The sequence below is a fragment of the Corylus avellana genome, chromosome 6 (genome assembly GCF_965113065.1).
Source record: "Corylus avellana chromosome 6, dhCorAvel1.hap1.2, whole genome shotgun sequence".
NCBI lineage: Eukaryota > Viridiplantae > Streptophyta > Magnoliopsida > Fagales > Betulaceae > Corylus > Corylus avellana.
The window spans coordinates 22,354,383-22,367,925 of NC_142495.1; the positions used below are offsets into that span (position 1 = coordinate 22,354,383).

The 13,543-nt window shown below is 32.9% G+C and overlaps 2 protein-coding genes across 4 annotated transcripts; both read left to right on the plus strand.

Moving 5' to 3' along the window:
* The first annotated feature begins 4,688 nt into the window (after positions 1 to 4,688).
* On the plus strand, positions 4,689 to 10,516 carry LOC132188451 (uncharacterized). Of its 2 annotated transcripts, none has more exons than XM_059602904.2 (7): positions 4,689 to 4,853; positions 5,237 to 5,315; positions 5,415 to 5,539; positions 5,670 to 5,769; positions 5,999 to 6,108; positions 7,874 to 7,948; positions 10,015 to 10,516. In XM_059602904.2, exons 2-7 carry the CDS (start codon positions 5,246 to 5,248, stop codon positions 10,063 to 10,065), a joined length of 531 nt encoding a protein of 176 aa, XP_059458887.1. In that variant the 5' UTR covers positions 4,689 to 4,853; positions 5,237 to 5,245; the 3' UTR covers positions 10,066 to 10,516. The 2 variants fall into 2 exon arrangements, with proteins under 2 accessions (XP_059458887.1, XP_059458888.1); XM_059602905.2 differs by having other exon boundaries at positions 4,695 to 4,853; positions 5,673 to 5,769.
* Positions 10,517 to 11,791: 1,275 nt separating this feature from the next.
* LOC132187715 (uncharacterized) lies at positions 11,792 to 13,375 on the plus strand. 2 transcript variants are annotated; one of them, XM_059602121.2, is made up of 3 exons: positions 11,792 to 12,147; positions 12,351 to 12,933; positions 13,042 to 13,375. In XM_059602121.2, the coding sequence occupies exons 1-3, from the start codon at positions 11,927 to 11,929 to the stop codon at positions 13,150 to 13,152; spliced, it is 915 nt and encodes a 304-aa protein (XP_059458104.2). In that variant the 5' UTR covers positions 11,792 to 11,926; the 3' UTR covers positions 13,153 to 13,375. The 2 variants fall into 2 exon arrangements, with proteins under 2 accessions (XP_059458104.2, XP_059458105.2); XM_059602122.2 differs by having other exon boundaries at positions 12,080 to 12,167.
* Positions 13,376 to 13,543: the final 168 nt, after the last annotated feature.

Here is a 13,543-nt window from a genome sequence, read left to right on the forward strand (position 1 = left end):
CTCCTACTTGAAATTAAAGAAGTTTAAAATATATATTATAACTAAATAATTAAACTTATCCATTTTTAAGCTTTTAGGAAACACGTATAGTTCCCTATTCCATTGAGCAAGGAGTGATACCTCCATTAACGTTGTTTTATCCACGAATTCAACTTCAATTTTTTTTTTTTTTTAAAAAAAAAAAATCCTCAAAATCTAGACGAAAAAACAACTTTTGAGAATCTTTGAACTTATCTCCACGCAAAGAAGATATTGTAAGAATTCCATTACAAATATATTTGAACACACAAAAAAACCTGGCCTCCACAAGATAAGTACATAAGAAATGAACAAATTTTAGTGGACAATGCTGCTACTGTTTCAACTTGCACCGGAAAGATGAAGTAATAGGTAACATGGAAAAATGGAGTTTTTGCACACAATTTTTTTTTTTCAGTTGTGAAATATGATATCCATCCTTTTCGAATTGACAGCTGGGCATTTGGACAATTTTGATGATTTCTCTAAGTGGGTCGGCCAAGACTATAAAAAGAACGAGTACGTTAGAAGGAGGATTAGAGTTTTTCTTGTGTCTTTCAAATGTGATGTGCCTTTTAAAATTATTAATAGATCAAAATTTAATAATGATCATCTTAAATTCAATTGTAATTTTAAAAGCCACATTACACTTGAGAGAATATAAGCGAATATTACTCGTGCAAGGAACTAGGGCCAAAGGGAGAGCATCCAATACTTAACTTAAGATAATTTTTTTGTTCTTTTCCTAATTTAAAAAGAGAGACTTAATAGAGTGTCTTTTAGGCTATTGGATGCCATGCCTTTTTGGAGTTTGATGATATCTTTCTTATGCGAATTCTTTGAGGAGTTCCTGGATGATTATTTCTAATTTTCTGCAACACAGTGTTAAAGATTTAAAATTAATATGTATATATATTGAGAAATGCAACTCAGCATTCTTAAGCAATATTTTCTTAGCATTATTGTCTGTGTGGCACAAACAATAAAAAAGACAAAGAGAATGTTACTTAAAAAGAGAAATACTATTTCTCGAGGTACTAATTCTTTTACTAATAGATATTGGAAATAATTTTGGATAGTGCACAAATTCTCATTGATATAAAATAATTACAATTTGAATATTAACAATAAAATAAATAAAATACAAGAGATGAAAAGTAGAGTATAGAAATATCTCACAATATCCTATAGAATCACATAAGAGCGTTGTCCTTAGAGATTGATTCGTGCCTCCCGGAGTTTATTATTCGGTGCGATCGGATCCTTTGACAAGCAACCTCCCAGGATTAGATTATAGCGTCTACCTTCGTTAAAGACACACTTCCAAGAATAAAGACTAATAGAACAACTCAAATCTTTTCTTGCAGAAGAACAATTCCATTATATATATATATATCAAGTGCTCTTTTTTTGTATGTTTTATAGACAAGAAGGTTGGCTTAATATATAAAAATGAAGTCCCTAAGGGGTAGTTCAATCGACTGGAAATCATGCCTCATAAAGCGGATGTCACTTGTTCAAATCTCCCCTCCCTATTTTGTGTGGACATGTCAAAATATATATATATAGCTCACGTTTTCCTTCCTTCTTAAAGAGAATCTTTTAGTATCCAAAGCTTTGAATGACTTCATGACCAAATGGTCAAAATGCTTGAAAACCATAAAAGCTTGTTAATGTCAAAGGTCAAAACTGTCGAAAAATTAAAACTCATGGAATTGTTAATGGCAATGGTTAGAAACAATAAAAATGAAAATCAATAGATTTGATGACTAAGGGTCAAAACGTATGGAGAAACTCAATGCCCTTAATGACCAAACCGTCACAAAAATTATTTCTCAAAAAAACCACTAGCAAATATCAAACAAGGAATAAAAGGGCTTATAAAGAAAGAAAAGAAGAAAACAATTAATTTGTTTGTAACACACACATATTACAACAACATAGTATTAACATGATATGGAGTTTATTTATTGGTATTCGTAGCATTTTTATTTATTAATTGTTTTGATCATCTTCAATGAATAAGCTCTACATCATGTTAGTAAAAAAGTCAGTATCCTTAGCTTTTCTCACTTAAAAATGCTCAGTAGCATTTCTCATTTTTTTTCTTTATTCTCCTACAAATTCAATAGATAAATCATTAAGGTTAAACCATTGATTTGTGTGGAGTCCGCAAATCTAATGGTTAATTTATAAGATGAGATGAGAAAAATATTGAAACCAAGGATTTATCTTTCTTATATTTGTTTAAGAATGTTTTAAATGGAAGGTAGACTAGGATCCTCTCCCATTATGGAGAAAATATGAGACCCTCATATTTTCAATCATAGCCCTTAGATTAATCTAAGAGTCCACATTATCTCAATCTCAAACTCTCAAAATAAACACAACCACATTCAATTGTATGTCAAATTTGAATAAAAAAAATTAATTAATTTTTTTTTTTTTTTTTTTTTTGAAGAGAAGCCACCAAGGGGCGGCTCGCCCGCCCACTAGGGGTGGTGCGAGGCCACCCTATGGGTAGCTAGGGGTGGCCACGCAGCCACCCCATGGCCTAGGGGTGGCCTTGCGCCACTCCCATGGGTGGCTAGGGTGGCGCAAAGCCACACCTAAGCCATGGGAGTGGCCGTGCACCACCCCCATGGGTGGCTGGGGGTAGCCTCGCGCCACCCCCAGTGGGCGGGGGTGGCAGCTCGCTGCCCTTGGGTGGCTTCTCTTAAAAAAAAAAAATTAATTAATTAAATTTATTATTCAAATTTGATATATAATTGAATGTGGTTATGTTTATTTTGAGAGTTTGAGATTGAGATAATGTGGACTCTTAGATTAATCTAAGGGCTAGGACTGAAAATATGAGGCTTTCCCGTAATGGGAGGGGAGGGGATCCGGATCCGTATTAAAAAAGAGAGTTCACATGAAAAAAGAGAAAGTCAAATTGGCATTTATGAGGTATTAGCTTCTCCATCAAACTCTTTATATTTAACATTTCTCTAAATTTTTAATAAAATCCACAAAAAACATCATTTATCAAACTCTTTATGCAAAGTTAAATTTAACATTTATTTTAATTCCTCTCCAAATATAAAGACACCAAAAGCAAAAGCTATTTATTTTTTAATATTATTTTGGTTGTTGTGGTGGCATTTTCGGTAAATCTCTTACATGGAATCAAAGTGAGTGAGTTTCATGGCAATTACATTTATTAATAAAAAATAATATTTAGTTAAAGTAGAGAAATATTCAGAGAGTTTGATATTTGGTAGTTTTTAAAAGTGGCTAGTTAAATAAATAAAAATACAATTTCAAAGTTAAATTTAAATTTTTTTTAAAGAGTTTGATATGAATGCTCTAAAAACACACTGAGCAATAACTTTGAAGTAATACTTGGTTGTATGCAGTTGTATACTTTAATACGGTCCTAAGCATCGGACTCGTACGTACACACCCATGTGGACATGTGGTAGTGAGCTATAGTGCACTTAGCATGAAGCATCAAAGCTCAGATCGATCAGATCATAACCATTTAGTTTTTGGCAGTCATGATCGTATGATCTGATGGTTTGCTTTGAACCATAGAATGCTTCTAGGGTAGATCTAATGACTGGACCGTTATTAGAGTCAACTATAAGGTTAAATTAACTTTAATATAGTACTTAAGATTAAGTGATCATTATTAACAATTATGATCTAATGGTTATAATAAAAGATAAATAATATAGTTCATTTTATTTTTAATCATTTCCATGGTAAATGGATGAATTTACCATTGAAATTGTGTGGGGTCTACAAATCTAATTGTTGATATATTAAATTTGTAGAATGAGAGGTAGAAAAAAATGAGAAAAATATTGATGCAAAGCATTCCTCATAATAAAATAATCGTTAGTAATAATTTAATCTAATTGTCAAGATTAAGAGCCTATTTGGAATTGCGTTTAAGAAATAGAACTTTTGGTTAAAAACTTCATTTTTAAGCTTTTGCCAAAAATGCGTTTTGGTCATTTTTAGGCTATTTGGACTTTTAAAAGCGCTTTTAATTTTTTTATCAAATGTGTATTTTTTTTTCTTCTTTCAAACAGACTTTTTGAGTGTTAAAAGTACTTTTAGACCTATCAAATGTAATCTTAAACAAGCGCTAATTGTCTATTAAGATTTGACTGTCAGATTTTAATGCTGGTTAGAATAGCACAGTAACCCTAGAGATGATAATATATATATATATTTTCAAATAATGTTGAAAGAACTTTTAGCGTAGTTTACAAAAATGTCAAGTGTTTATTTACATGTGAGAAATACTTTTTTTTTTTTAATAAAATTTCTTTAAATTTTATCATTGCAAAAAAAGTAATTATTTTTCACATGTTTATAAACTAAATTAGAAAAAATTCAATGTCGAGAAAATCTTTGTCTAGAATAACACCCTGCACATGTTTCAAAGGCACATTTTGTTTCCAACAATTCAAAGAACAAAAGTTTTTTCTATTTCGACAAAATATTCTCTTTTATATGTTGTTTCCAGCCCAGTCTTTTGACTGGGCCAAAATCTGCCGTCCCGGGTCCAAACACTCCAACTCACCAAAACTCCTGGTCCACCAATCAATTCTTCATCTGACGGCAGAGGAAACCGGAAGAGCATACAGTTCTGAAGTGCAGCGAAGCATGTGATAATCAGCCTCCCATTTGGGAATAAAGCTAAAAAAAAGAAGCATTCCGTCGCGCCCTATATCCAAAAAATGTCTTTACTTTAATGCTTCGATGATGACAAGGGAAGCCCATGTCTATATTATCTTCTGCTCTTGAACCATTGCCGCCCGCATAGCAGCTCGGATTCTCAGGTGCCTTTCCCTTCTTTACTTTCCCTTTGTTTTTCTTTCTGTCTGCTTAGAGACCCTGTTGTTTCCCATGTTTATGTGCTGAATCGTTTTCCAAGAAATGAATGAATATATTCGACAGAACTATGCCTGATGGTTGTGTTGACTTTAGTTGACTGAAGCTTTTTCTTTTTCTTTTTCTCAATAATGAGAGTTTAAAGATTAGAAGGGAATTCAGGGTTTTTTTTCCTTCCTTATTATGGTTTCTCTGCAACCAAGCTTTATGTAATTGTGTGATTTGGGAATGAAAACTTTGTGTAATTTTGATTTTTGAGTTACGGGTATTGTCTTATTTGGGTAGATGATTAGTGGGTATTTACAGTTTGTGGGAATTTGTTGTTATATAGTGAAAGCCAATGGGGAGCGCATCATCTACGCTAACTCAATATGATATTGAGGAAGTGAAGGGGCACTGCAATAATCTATGTGGGTTGTCTTTATCCTTATATATTTTTGAGTTTTTTTTTTTTTTTTTGGTTTTGTTGTATAGTTTTGAGTTTAATGTGTTTTCTGTGTGAAATTCAGTTTCCCAGCAAGAAATAGTGTCATTATATCAAAGATTTTGCCAACTTGATCGCAATGCAAAGGGTTTTATCTCAGCTGATGAGTTCTTATCAGTTCCTGAGTTTGCGATGAATCCGCTTTCTCAGGTATTTCATCAGAATGTTTAAGACTAATTGATGGATAATACTTATTGGGTCCTTCTTATGCTTTTGTTGTTTCTTAGTGATGCATGATGAGATGTGTCTTACTTTGAGAGCTTGAATTTGTGATAATTAGCAGAGGCTCCTTAAGATGGCGGATGGTTTGAATTTTAAGGACTTCGTGGCTTTCTTGTCAGCATTTAGTGCTAAGGCTAGTATGCAGCATAAAATTGAGTGTAAGTGCTTGTTACTTTACAATTTAACAGGATTATTTCCGCTTCTTATTAAATTTTGTAAAAAGGTGTTTGATGAACTATATAGGTTGTAGCAAGTGCATGATAAACTATATAGGCTGCACAGATTAACATTCCTTAATAGTTTACTGAGAAATGCCGCGGCTTGAACTCTGAGAGAGTGAAAATGTTTGGTTCTTAATTTAATATCATTGTTCGTCTCTTTGTCTAGTTATTTTCAGAGTATATGATTCAGACAGTAATGGAAAGGTGTCTTTCAATGACATGTTGGAAGTGCTTCGGGATTTGTCTGGTTCATTCATGTCTGATGAGCAAAGAGAGGTATTAACAAGGATCCCACATTCTCCCTTTTTGTTTCATCATTGAGTCATACTGGCACGGATAAAAGTTGATGACTTTGAAGAGGAATGTGTAAGAAATGGGATTGTTACATGAGTTGTAAATGAAGACATTAATGCAAAGACATCATGATTGGGTGACAAATAATTGTAGGAGTGGTGTTATATGAATAAAGAAACTTGTCATCAAGGGATGAAGTGATCCAGTTAGGTATACTAGTATTGAAGGAAAATATTCATAAAAAATAATTCTAGATTGAGGAGATTGACCACATGTTTTAAACTTCAAAATGTTGAGGTGGCTGTCCTATAAAATTTCTTGCTAATTCATATGAGCTGGTCCTACATTAGTTATCAATAATTTCTAAATATTTAAATAATCTGTTAACATGTCTTGAGTTTTGTTTTCAAACTGTATGTTGATGGCTATAGATTTGATACTGATTAAATCAAGCCCCTTGGTCTGATATTTATACTAGTACAACCCATGGGAAGTATTGTAAGTGGTATTTTTCTTCAAAAAAAAAAAAAAAAAAAAAATTTGAAGTTCGTTGGAGATCACTTTTTATACCTTGTTGTTGCTTGGTATGCTACATAGAACCCGGTATATGTGTATGCTTGGGTGTATCTGTAGGCGCGTGCCTTGATGTGGGATTTATCTGATCGTATGATATTTGAGATGGATAAAGTATTGTTGTCTAGTTTTCTAATTTCCTACTCTCCTAATGTAGCAATAATGGCTTCATTTGGCTTGTTTGAAGTGGATTTACTCAATTGAAATAATTCTAGTAAACCGGAATATCTTTTTCTTAATTTGTTGAACACTCTTGCTGAGTATGCTTTCTGCATTGGGATATTGAAGAGACTTTTATTGTACTAGTACCCATGTTACGTGGGACATTTCCTAAGCAGTTATTGACACATTTTAAATCCTATGTACTGTTTTTTTGCTGCTTTCAAATCAAATTCAAAGTGCTTGAGTATTTCTCCATGCATGGTTTGGAGTTGAATGTCTTGTGATAGTCGGAAATTTCATATATTTTTATTAAAGAGAGGAATCACCTGGACAAAAGTGAAGTATGTTATACTGGAAAAGATAAGAGCAGAAGAGAGGTTTGTACCATGGATTGACGTGATTGTGATTCCGATTAATTGCAGTGGTTAAGGTGTACGAAGATAATCCAAAGATTAAAAGTGTTAATGAATGGAGAACCTTTAAATATAGGTAGCTTGATGTGATGTCAATTACTTGGAATTTCTAAATAGACAGATTATGTAAGTCTATTTTACATTTATTAAATGGCTGATATCTTCTGGGCACTTGCAAATTTTGGTGCCCAATCTAAGATTCTTGAAACTATTCCAGTTGTTGCATTCGCCCTATGGTCTATAATAACAGATTCACATTCTACTTGAAATATCTGATTGATTAAATCCAGTGGTTCCCAGTTATCCTTTTGGGTCCTTTAATTTCAAGTTTCTGCAATATGATTTTTGGGTAAATGAGATAATTTTCCTAAAGCTGAATGAAATATTCTCCATTTGCTTCAATTACCTATCAGAAAAAGAAGTCCAGTAATTACTTCAATGAAAGCAGCATTTATTGTCTCCTTTCTTTTACAATCACCACTGTATTGTTTGCGCATAACATCACTTGATTATCTGTATCCAAATGTAAAATTATACTATTTGGTTTAAGTTGTACTAAAGCATAACGTGGCTTGCACACGCTGTTCTTTGTTCTGCAGCAAGTATTGAGCCAAGTTTTGAAAGAAGCAGGTTACACTCGGGAATCTTATTTAATGTTGGATGACTTCATTAAGGTACTTTGCATTCTTTACATATTTCTTGTAATGATTCAAACCTTTGTAGCATAGGAAAGTAGAAAGTGGAAGAAAATGAATACACTAGAGTTTACTCTATACAATCCAAAGTGGTCTTCAATGTGTTGTCCTGCCTAACCATTAGATGGCCCTTGATATTAGGATTTTATTCATTTTTCCCTTGCTAGCAGCTACTCTACTTGAGATTCGGAAAAAGAAAGGAATACCAATCCAGTGTCTCAAACATTTCAATGCATCTTGCAGTAAGCATAATTGAAACTCCATGGGACACCTTGCCCTCCTTCATAATAAGTATCATGGAGAGGCTTGAGCAATGATAGTAAGAATCTTCTTCTTCTCATCTAAATTGCCCTTCACAGTCTACGAGGGGGCCTGATTTCATTTGGTATGAATTGTTTAGTATCAGCCCAAAAAGATGTTGATTAGTCTTATGAAATATATCTTGTTGCCCATCTATTTGTAGCGAGAATCGATGGTTCACATATCCCCCAAACCAACACAATTACACAGGAGAAAAAAGGAAAAAGACATATTGAATCATCCTTCTAAACATTGTAATGGGTGAGCAAACGAATTTCATTTTTTCTCTAATCTGGGCCATTTCACAAAATTTACTTGGACAAGGTCAATCATCTTAACATAGACTAACAGATATTGAATTTATACGTGACTGTTCCCCTTGCTATTATATTAGCTTTACCGTAAATCTACATAGTGAACCTCCCAAGCCAGTAGTCCTAAACTACAAAGAGCTTGTGGGTCATAATTATTTGAAATATTAGGAGCTTCCTCTTTGAATAAGGTGATGAGAAATGCCAAGGGTGCTAAATCTTTTACTAACAAAGACTTATTAAACTATGTGTAGCTTATTTATTAGTACTCATTACATTTTTCTTAATTAATTGTTTTGTTTTTCTCTAATAAATGAGTTAAACATTAGGTTAGTAAACCTTTGTTGGTAAACGATTTAGTACCTCTAGCATTTCTCTAAGGTGATACATCATAGAATCCTTCTGCCAAAAGAAACAATTCTGGTCAAAAAAGTGTCTTTGTCTCAATTGCTGAGGCCTTTAATAATTTAAATGAGGATTATGTAGTAATTTGTTAAAGAAGGCCGCCACTGCCACCGTGCCTGGAAGATAAGCAATTACCTCTTAAAACTAAGAGATAAGCCTTGACCATGTTTTTTTTTTATAAGTAATAATCAAGTTTTATTAAAAGCGTAAGGCACCTCTACGTACATTGGAAATATACAAGCGAAAATACCTAACTAGAAAAAGAAAAAGAAACAAAAAAATCAGCATAACTAATCGACTATGTTAGCAACAAGTTCCCATACTTCTTTCTATATGAAGGCCAATGATATCATTCCACCAAAAGCTTTAGAATGGACCCCAGGGCATTGTCATCCATATAAAAATTTATACACAAACTAATATTTAGTGCCATGAACCAATCCAAAACATTTTATTTCTCACTGCTAGTTTTTGGCCACCAAGATTACATTTTAGGGTTTTACAGCCTTTTAGTAGTGGTGATTTTTCCCCGGTTTTTCCAGAGCTTGTGCTCCTCTCCTTGCCTTCCAGTATATCTTTAGGCTCTTTTCTGTATTAGTTCCATTATTGAACGAAAAAGGGAGAAGTCCGAGATTAGATGATGCAAGCGACTATATATTCTGTAATTTCTGATAGATGGAATGAGTTCATTTAATCATTTAGTTTAGATTCTTTTACGTGATCAATGTTAGATATGTCACATGAGGGAGGCTCTGAACTGCTCACCTTGTTAAATTGTCTTGTTAAGAAATCAGTGAATTAGATAGGTGCCAAGGTCAGATCATTCAAATTAGCTTGAATTTTACATGCAAAACCTATCTTCTCGTCTTCAACTTACCATTTGTAATCTGTCTATCTTCCTTTAAAGAAGTGTCACAGGATGAATGTATACCTTAAAAATTTGATGTGTATTTCCATGGTTATGTTTGTTTCTTTGAGTTTTACTTCTTTTTAGCCATTTTGTCCATCATTACTTCATATCTGTTACAGGTTCTTAACAGTTCTGGCCTAAAAATGGATGTTGAAGTTCCAGTTGACTAATTTAAGCTAGCCCTGCTGTCTTATGCTACAATTCAAGATGAAAATCCGAAAGCTGGATAGTCAACCGGCAAATGCGTCCTTGTACAATTGGAACCACACACCTGTATTTATATACATTTTTGTTTTTTTACTAATTGATTTGATAGACAATATAAAATAAAGGAAAAAAAATTTCTACTAACTAGGTCGTAAGAAAATTTTTCCGACCCAATTTCTAGAAGTGTCATGTATCCTTTACTATGTGAGAAATACATGTTTTTTTTTTTTTTTTTAATAACATATGCTTTTTTAATGGCATTAATAAAAAAATGTTTCTCACACGGATATATCATAGATGACACTTTTAGAGATTGAATTAGAAGAATTCTTACGACCAAATTTTGTGAGAAATTTATATCCTAAAATAAAGAACATGTGTATTTGTTTCAATAAAATATCAAATGTTTCATTATCATTTTGTCATTTATAAATTTCCCTTATATATATATATATATATATTAAAAAAAAAAAAAAAAAATTCTCTTAGATATGTGATTGTTAACGTAAATGGTATTCTGTTTAATAGCTTTCTCGCCTATTTTTCAAGCTGGGAAGCGCTATCATATTGGCTTTTCCTCGATTTAAGTAAGTTGTTGGTTGATTCGCTATTGATTTGAACAAATGTATATATATATATTGGCATTGGTATGCCTAAAAATTATGGTCAAATCACTAACATTTTTGGTTGATCAAATAAACCTCTTTAATTTTTGTAAAATGGTTTATAATTTTAAGCTTCTTTTTCTCAAATTGTTAAAAGTTTGCTAGACCACCGTCAAAAGCTGCTGGACCCCATCGGAGTTTGTCAAATCTTCGCAATAGGTTGTTAAAAGTCACAGGTCGTTTTTTGCTGTCACTAATTTTTTGTACGAGTTAAATACGAAATTTTTTTTAGGGATTTTTTTGTTGACGTCGAAACAAACGACGTCAACAAAAAGTTAAGAGTTAACTTCATAAAGCGCCCTTAAACTTTCATGCGTTTTGAAAAGAATTTCTAACATTCAAAAATTCTTAATTTCACCTCTTCGAACTTCTAATTTAATACAATCTACCTCTTTCATTATGATTTGGCATTAAATCTTAATGGAGGATACGTAAAATACTAAAATATCCTCAACTTTTTTTTAAAAATGTGAAATAAGGGTAAATTTGAAATTTTATAAAAGTTTTAAAAATATAATAGTCATTTCATCCATTTTAATGTATGTTTAACGCAAAACCCTAACGAAAGTGGATACATTCATCAAATTAAAAGTTTTAGGGATAAAATTAAGAGTTTTTAAATTTTGTGAAAGTTTTCTTAAAATGCGTAAAAGTTCAAAAAAACCTTATGAAATTTTCTCTCAAATTTAAAAGTGTTTATTTTTTTGTGTATACGCTATCCCCGTTAATATTTTTATTTTGAGAATCGAAAATAAATAAAAGACAACAAAGTGGAGTGATTTCTAAGGAACCGCCTCTTTAGTTCTACTTTTCTTTTATTACACATAAATAAATAATAAAAAAATAAAAAGAAAAGGTTTCTGACAAACAGTATGATAGTTTTGAACTGTTTCCTCTCTCTCTCTCTCTCTCTCTGAGCTTTCTTAAAGGTGAAGGTTTCTATTCTTTGAATAGTTTCAAAATTCAAATGGATTTCTAAAGCCGCAGCACAGCATAGATGGAGCCAAAATTTGCCTGCTAAAAACCAACAACCAACCAAATCTAATAAGCGGCTAAATGCACATCCTTTTTATAACTAGAATGGACTCTTTTAACTTGAGGTCAAATTAAGCCGGAACAACCAACCAATAACAATCCCCACAAATTTATTGTAAAGACAATGTCTACGCAAGTGCTTAGCAATTTCCTTTGTGTCCTTGAAAATACTCCCACACACTCAAACGCACGAGCAAAGAAACTTGCTCTCAACTTCTCCTGCCCTCATATGCTGCAAAAAATACTTTTCCATCACCCCACATCTTCCTTTCACGAAAAGCAAAGAGTGGATGGTCTTGAAGGGAGTTCAGTGCAGTGTTTTTATGAACACTGCAAACTTGTCAGGCAAGAAATCATCATTCTGTGTCAGTAATTTGTTCTACAACCAACTTTTCTAGTTTCCCAGTTTTAAGATTATTGTTTAAAGTCCTTCTATTTGTGAAATATTTTCTTTATGTTTGTTTTGGTTCGTGTTGATGTTATGCAGACTCGTGTCAGAATTCAGAAAATCTGTATTTCTCACAAAAAGTGTATATACTTTTGTGTAGGAGGGAAATGGAGATCTTCTCGCTTCAGTTACAAATTCATTCTTCATTAAAGGAGCTTTCAAGATTCAAGAATTTCATTTCTGAAAGCAGTTGTAAGCATATGAGTGATGATGGATACATATTCAGAAATGAAATTTTGCAGGATTTCTTCAGTGACTTTCAGAAGCTGTGCCTCAAGGCAGATGCAAGGACAGGAAAGGAGAAACAGCTGAATCAATGCAATTTGGAAGTGAATAGTTCAAGTGGTATAAAACTGTTGACAGATTCAATGGCTTCAGCTGCAAAGAAAATTGTGAGTAGTTCAAGAGGTAAGCTTTCCATCAGTTCTTGCAAGGGGAAGGGAGTGCTGCAGGCTGGTGTAGTTGAGCAGCTTAACCACCGATTGAAGATCCTTGAAGAAGAAACTGAAACTATGAAGAAAGACATCTTTGGGGCTCTGGAAGAAAGGAGAAACCTAGTGAATGAGATAATTGAGCAGTTTCAGATCCTACAGCATCACCTCTGCCTTCAAAATCAAGTAATAGGAGAAACATCCTGTGATGAAACATCCTGTGATGATACTTTGATCTCGAACTCTCCAAAGGTAACTCTTCTACTTTGCACTTGAATTTATTGGTTTGCAGACACATTGCTCTATCAATTTTCAGTACCTCTATTCTTACCTTTTATAATGCATGTGGTGTGTAAACAGGGTGGAAGAATGGAGACTGGTCTATCAGAAATCGTTTGCCAAGAACCAAATTTGTCTCTTGTTACCAGAGATCTTAGAGCTAACATGTTAGCATTCCAAGAACCAGCTTAAGTAATGCATGTGCTCTCGGATCAGATATGGATGATTCCTTTCATTTGAAATTTAGAGGAAGTTGTCAGATTCCTTTCTCAGACAACATTACTGTATTTTTTGTTCTTGAGTCCACAATAACTTTCAGTGTGATGATTTACTTTTTCTGGGAAGAATATATACTAAAGAATCAACTTTCTAGTGCCATATGCACATCCATTGGAGAATTACATAATAATTTATATGCAAATGTCTTTCTGGTCATATATCTCACCATGAGATTTTACTAAAATAAATTCTCCCCATGAGGAGTTGGATGTACAAACATCTAAGAAGTCTTTTTTTCTTTTTCTTTTTTTAACCATTTCTTTGATTGGCCTAATCTCAACTCTTGCATGTTCATATAAATGAC